This window comes from Arachis duranensis, chromosome 10 (genome assembly GCF_000817695.3).
Source record: "Arachis duranensis cultivar V14167 chromosome 10, aradu.V14167.gnm2.J7QH, whole genome shotgun sequence".
Lineage (NCBI taxonomy): Eukaryota > Viridiplantae > Streptophyta > Magnoliopsida > Fabales > Fabaceae > Arachis > Arachis duranensis.
Window position 1 is genome coordinate 92,660,695 of NC_029781.3, and position 7,115 is coordinate 92,667,809.

General features: G+C 31.9%; 2 protein-coding genes across 2 annotated transcripts; both read left to right on the top strand.

Annotated features, from left to right (window-relative positions):
• The first annotated feature begins 963 nt into the window (after positions 1-963).
• Positions 964-1,581, top strand: LOC107470849 (glutathione S-transferase T3-like). The gene has a single exon (XM_016090271.3). The coding sequence runs from the start codon at positions 964-966 to the stop codon at positions 1,579-1,581; it is 618 nt and encodes a 205-aa protein (XP_015945757.3).
• Positions 1,582-2,537: 956 nt separating this feature from the next.
• Positions 2,538-3,570, top strand: LOC107470850 (uncharacterized). The gene is made up of 3 exons (XM_016090272.1): positions 2,538-3,065; positions 3,163-3,345; positions 3,418-3,570. The coding sequence occupies exons 1-3, from the start codon at positions 2,538-2,540 to the stop codon at positions 3,568-3,570; spliced, it is 864 nt and encodes a 287-aa protein (XP_015945758.1).
• Positions 3,571-7,115: the final 3,545 nt, after the last annotated feature.

Genomic DNA, 7,115 nt, shown 5'->3' on the forward strand with positions numbered 1-7,115 from the left:
CAATAAAATATACAATATTTGTGTCTTATTGAATTTTATTTATGTATTTATTTATATTTTACTTAATTTGTTTAGAAAAACATATAGCTTTTCTTCTTATTTATATATCAAATACACTGTATCTGATATTTGTGTTGTGTTATTTTCGAGTACAACATCCTAAGAGCATGTCCAATAATAAATAAATGAAGGTCCCATTTACTATTTGTCTGACAAAAAGTGAAGACTAACCGTTAGAGCAAAATAAAGATGAGTTCCATCACAATTTTCAAAGCAAGCAAAGCCCTGCTTAGAGGAATTTGGTTTCTTTTCATTTTAATCATATGATATTCTAACATGTGGCAAATAAATTAAAAAAATATTTTATTAATATAATAACTAGCATTGCATAATATGTTAACTATACATATATTTTATATTATAATTAATATAAATAATTAAATTAATATTGAATATTAATTATGTTATTATATTAAATTAATTAAATTTGTTTATATATAAAAAATAATTTTAACTTTTCACATATTATAAAATAATGTTTTTGGTGAGTATATTTTTATGTATAAAATTGGAAATACTAACTACATTACAAAATTAGCCGTTGCAAAACTAGCCATTACTATGTTACCGTTATTATTAATAAATTAATATTTTGTTATTTTATATATACTACTTACATACATTTCTATTCTCACATTTTCTTCTACTCTTCTTCATCTTCTTTCAAATTTCACGAAATCAAAGTTCTACTGCTACTTTTTTTGTTCGAAAAAATGGATCCAAATCAACTCAACTCTTTTTTCAATTACTTACAAAACTTTTCTCAAACTTCAAATACCCAACAATCTCAAATCTCAAACTCTCAAAAATCAAAACTTCACACTACCAAATACATTTCAAAATCCAAATATACAAAATCTTCCTTATTTTAATTTTCAGGCTCCTTATAATAATTAATTTCCTATGTTCCAACCACAAAATCAAAATTCACAAACACCACATTTTCCATTTTCATCCATATTTAATCCTTCTATTGGAAATATTGCTCTAACATCCTTGCCGTTTTCAACTCAATTCAGTACATCGAGACATAGCTCATCTGGTGTTGGTGGCTCTTCTAACCCATCCCCTCAGACTCTGATACAATGTAGTCCAAATTCACAATATTCAGATTTTGTCAACCCTCGTGAATTAGATGCTATCGACCTCAATGAAGATGACATTGAAAATCATAGGCAAGATAGTATTCAACACTGGCAACGGGAAGATGATAAGATGTTAATCAGTGCATGGTTGAATATTTCAACCGACCCTATAGTTGGTACCGACCAAAAGGGTGAAACATTTTGGAGTCGAATTCACAGTTATTGTGTGGAATTCAACTCCAACATAAAAATGGGGGTAGTTGCATGTAAAAAACGATGGTATAAGATCAACAAAGCAGTTGCACAATTTGCTGGTTGTTACGATCAAGCTAGTCGAAACATAAGGAGTGGTTCGAATGCTGATGATATAAAGGAGTTGGCCTATAAACTTTATTCCACACATTATGGTCAGAAATTCACTTTTAAAAGGCATTAGAATATGCTTCGTTTGGAGCAAAAGTGGAGAAGCCAACTACCTATACAGAGTGGAGGCTCAAAGAGAACCAAGGTTAGTGCAACTGGAGCATACTCATCCTCGTCAAACGCAGAAATACCGTTGGTTGACGAACCCGGTGTGGACTCTCCCGTTCGCCCACAAGGATCAAAGAAAAGCAAGCGAAAAAGTAAAGGAAAAACACAAATGTCTGAAGATCTTAGCGAAAAGAAATCACGGTTGTTAAAAAACTATCTCTCATGGAAGATATTAAGAATATTAGAGAAAAAGAACTAATGGATATGGAAAAAGAAAGAGAAGAGGAGAGAGAACATAAAGCAAAGATTATGGCAATGAAGGAGAAGGAGTTACAAATTCAAACAGCAATGAAAGAACAAGAATTACAAAATCAAGCGGCAATGAAAGAACAAGAATTACAAACTCAGAGGTATATTAAAGAAATGGAGATAAATGCGAAAGAAAGGGAAATGGAAAGGATGGCTAAGGAAAGGGAAAGGAAAATGGATATGCAAATACTTAATGTTGACATGTCTACAATGAGTGAAAAACGACGAGTTCTTCATGAGATTGCATGTGAGAAAATAATTGCTAAGTGGTTTACTTAATAGTTCTTTGTATTCGTAGAGTTACGTAGTATGTTCTTATTTTTATTGCGTATTACTGGTATGTGATGTAGTCTGTTTTATTCATTTCTGATGTAACTTTTCAAATTAGTCAATATTATTGTGCCGTTATTGTTCATGAAAGTGACCGTTGCAAAACTAGCCGTTAAGTAGCTGTTGCAAAACTATCTGTTAAGTATTCGTTGTAAAATTAGTCTTGAGAAGTAGGTACTTGTTACAAACATACTTATAAATATCAACTATCAATGACTCTGCAACTCCATTTCAACTCTTGTTTCTCACCTCGAAAGAGTACTAAAAATTACATTTCAAGATATGGCTAGAAATTTTGATGATATGTTTAATGAGGTTTTGTATGGCAAAAGAAGACGGCAAGATAACACACTCATAGATAATTGGATCGATGAGTGTTTATTCAAAGATTCAGAAGAAGAAGATATCGATAGAAGCTCTATCTCAACTCCTCGTACATGGATCAACAGAGATCGAGAAGCAGGACATGATCGCCTTTTCCAAGATTACTTTGCAGATGAACCGGTGTATAATGCTGACATTTTTCGACAGAGATTTCGAATGAGAAGACATGTGTTCCTTTGGATAGTAGACGCTCTCTCAAACGTCTATTCGTATTTCCAACAGATGGTTGATGCAACTGGAAGAAGAAGCTTGTCATCACTCCAAACGCCTGTGATACGGATGTTAGCATATGGCGTAGCAGCTGATACTGTTGATGATTATGTACGCATAGGCGAGAGCACTATAATTGAATGCTTGGAAAAATTTGTTGAAGGTGTCATTTCGGTGTTCGAGGATGGATACTTGCGAAAACCAAATCCAAATAATGTACTAACGCCTACTACAAATGGGGGAGGGTCATGGCTTTCCTGGCATGTTGGGTAGCATTGACTGCATACATTGGCAATGGAAAAATTGTCCAAAGGCGTGGAAAGGTATGTACATGAGTGGTTATCGTGGGGTTGCAACCATAGTACTTGAGGTTGTAGCATCTTCAGACCTTTGGATATGTCATGCGTTCTTTGAAGTTTCAGGTTCAAATAACGATATCAACGTGTTAGATCGTTCTCCAGTGTTCGATGATATTCTAAATGACTGTGCTCTAGAGGTAAATTATACAATTAATAGTAATAATTATACTATGTGATACTATTTAGCAGATGATATTTATCCTGAATAGGCCACATTTGTCAAATCAATCTCAAAGCCACAAGGGAAGAAACGCAAGTTATTTGCACAATATCAAGAAGGACAAAGAGAAGGTGTGGAGCGAGCATTCGGAATGTTGCAAGCACGCTTTGCAATTATACGTGGTCCAGCTAGCTTTTGGTAAAAGAAGAAGTTTGCCAACATAATGAGAGCTTGTATTATATTACATAATATGATTGTTGAGGATGAAAGAGACACTTATGCAGGAAATTTTGCCAAGGCTTAGAGTATGACGATGTCGAAAATGGCTTATCACAACCTTAGTTGGGAGAGGAAGATTTTGCATCGTACCATCAATTTCTCCAAAGAAATGCCCAACTTCGAAATAGGCAGCAGCATAAACAATTGAAAAAAGATTTGATTGAACACATATGGCAATTTCACAATACTTGTCGTCAACTATAGAGCTTAATTATATTTTTCTTTGTATTAAGTAATTTTACAAATTAGTATAATCTCGAATTATATATTGTATTATTGTTACATATGAATTTTTTAATATTAATATCTGTTAATAGTGAATTATTTTTAAATTTATAAATTTAAATAATATTATTAAAAAATAATTATATTAATTTTAAATATTTTAATTAATTAATTAAGTGGGACCACGACAGGGCTAAAGTTAGTTCCTCCTAATGAAGAAGAGAGATATGCTTTGATTTCCTATTTACTGTTTATGACGCAAAACCTGATGTAAAATTATTTTTTATAACAGATGGGTTATAAATAAGGATTGTGATGAGTTTTCTATTGGAGATGGTCTAAATACATGTAAAATTATGTACACAAAATAAAATAATTTATTACAATTTGAAAAACATATTAGTTTGATTTTTATTTTTTTATTTAATCTAATTTTATTCAAATAATTTAAAATTTAGATAAATATAATTTAAATTAATAATTTAATTTAATTCGATTAAATTTTTATCCGAGATATGACTTGTTTTTCAAATACGCAAATTAATTATCGGATGCAATCGAAATGCGTTCAGATTGAATTTTTAATCTTTTATTTTGAAAACTGTAGCTATTTTCAAATTGTACCTATTGTATTTAAGATGTGATACAATATTTAAATATGTAGCTATATAGATAATCCTAATAATTAGTATATTGATAAATAAAATAGTATAAAAAAATTCTCATTTTTTAGAGATCATATAATCTTGTTGCAATAAGGATAAAAATGGATGACCATGAACAGATCATATTTTCCATGCTGAATGGCTACATTATCAATGTCCTTATATTTAATGATAGTTGAAAATTATAGCCTCCTTGCATGTATAAATAGACATCCTCAGTGCACGATATGGACACACAACAATAACAACAGATTCTTCCTTCCTTTTTATACAAATAAATCAATCATCTTTTTATGTTGCAATCAAATACCCTTCTCCTTATATTACTATTACAATTCTTTCTCTTCTTTTATTTTATAAGTATTTTAAATTCTATTTTCTATTACTCTTTACATATAATATTAATAGCAATATTAACCATCTTTATTATATTGAGATAGTATCAAATGCAAATCTGGAAACAATTATTTATCATGGATATTAGATGCTGAAATCCATCTTGATTCAATGGATCTTGGAGATACCATTAAAGCTGAGAATAATGCATCCCAGAAGGATAAAGCTAAAGCCATGATTTTTCTCCGTCGTCATCTTGACGAAAGATTGAAAAATGAATATCTCACATTAAAAGATCCTGCAGATCTTTGGAAAGACCTTGAAGAAAGGTACAATCATCAGAAAACGGTGATACTTCCTCAAGCCCGGTATGAATGGACGCATTTGCGTTTACAAGATTTTAAATCTATAAATGAATATAATTCTGCAATGTTTCGTATCAAGAATATAATTTTGCAATGTTTCGAATCACCTCACGAATGAAATTGTGTGGGGAAAAAATAACTGATCATGATATGTTGGTGAAAACTTTCTCAACCTTCCATGCCTCGAATGTGCTCCTGCAGCAGCAGTATCGAGAGAAAGGGTTTAAAAAATATTCTGAGTTAATTTCTTGCCTTCTTGTTGCCGAACGCAACAATGAGTCATTATTGAAAAATCATGAAGCGCGCCCAGCTGGCGCCGCCCCATTTCCTGAAGTAAATGCGGCAAATCATTACCCCAAAAGAGGTAAATGGCAAGCTTTTAATAACAAGAAAAATTATGGAAGGAAAAAGAATTATGTTCAAAAGAGAGAATCTCACCAGAAGTGGGATAAAGAAAAGAATATCGGGCAGAATAAATCGACGGAGGAGAAGTGTTTCCGCTGTGGTGGAAAGGGCCATTGGTCACGTACCTGTCGTACCCCAAGGCACCTAGTCGATCTTTATCAGGCATCTTTGAAAAAGGATGACAAAGGAAAGGAAACACATTTTGTTTCAAATGATGCTGAAAATTCTACCACTCATTATGATGTATTTGATTTCTTTGAGGATCCTGAAGGAAATATTGGTCATTTGATCAATGATGGAATAGTAAATATTGGTTATTTGATCAATGATGGAATAGTTTAATATGTGGGATTGTGAAGTATATATGTAAATAAATAATGTAAAGAACTTATTGTTAAGTTTTATTTATGTATTTAAGTCTCAAATGTGATGTACATAAATAATGAAATATTAATATGAATTTTGAAATTATTAAATGTGTCAAATTTTAAAATAAAATTTTAGTATATGACATTATTTTATGTACAGTGTTTCTTAGAAAAATAATTCTGATCAAGTATTCAATTTAACTGTGCATATTACTCATTTTATTATTTGTTTTTGAAGAAAATGGCAAGGATATGTAATGAAGATGTATGCCTTGCGGATAGTGCAAGTTCGCACACTATTCTCAAAAGTGATATATATTTTACCCATCTTGTGCCAAAAGAGGAATATGTTAATACTATTATTGGCTCAGGCAATGTGATTGAAGACTCCGGAAGAGCTATAATTTTGTTTCCTGGAGGAACAAAATTTATAATAAATAATGCACTATTATCTACCAAGTCTCTGAGGAACTTGTTGAGTTTCAAAGATATTCGCCGAAATGGATATCATGTTGAGACGATGAATGAGGGAAATCATGAGTATTTATGTATCACAACTCATGATTCAAATAAGAAAGTTATATTAGAAAAATTACCCTCTCTTTCATCTGGGTTGTATTATACCAAAATTAGTGCAATTGAATCACATGCCACTGTAAACCAGAAGTTTACTAGCCCAAATGAATTCATAATTTGGCACGACCGTTTGGGTCATCCGGGAACAACCATGATGAGGAGAATTATTGAAAACTCTCATGGACATTCACTAAAGAACCAGAAGATTCTTAAAACTAGTGAATTTTGTTGTGCTGCATGTTCTCAGGGAAAGCTAATTTTAAGGCCATCACCAGTAAAGATTGGATTTGAGTCCCCTGAATTCCTAGAAAGGATTCAAGGTGATATATGTGGACCTATACATCCACCATGTGGATCTTTTAGATATTTTATGGTCCTAATAGACGCATCTTCGAGATGATCACATGTGTGCTTATTATCTTCTCGCAACCTGGCGTTTGCGAGATTACTGGCTCAAATTATTCGATTAAAAGCACAATTTCCAGAAAATCCAATTAAAGCAATTCGTCTTGATAATGCTGGTGAATT

What these genes read in the sequence shown, in the direction of transcription:
- LOC107470849 (XM_016090271.3), top strand. Translation starts at nt 964, where the DNA reads ATGTTCCAACCACAAAATCAAAATTCACAAACACCACATTTTCCATTT.
- LOC107470850 (XM_016090272.1), top strand. Translation starts at nt 2,538, where the DNA reads ATGGCTAGAAATTTTGATGATATGTTTAATGAGGTTTTGTATGGCAAA. An exon ending in GAAAACCAAATCCAAATAAT is followed by an intron (nt 3,066 to 3,162) that starts GTACTAACGCCT and finishes AATTGTCCAAAG; the next exon opens with GCGTGGAAAGGTATGTACAT. An exon ending in TAAATGACTGTGCTCTAGAG is followed by an intron (nt 3,346 to 3,417) that starts GTAAATTATACA and finishes TATCCTGAATAG; the next exon opens with GCCACATTTGTCAAATCAAT.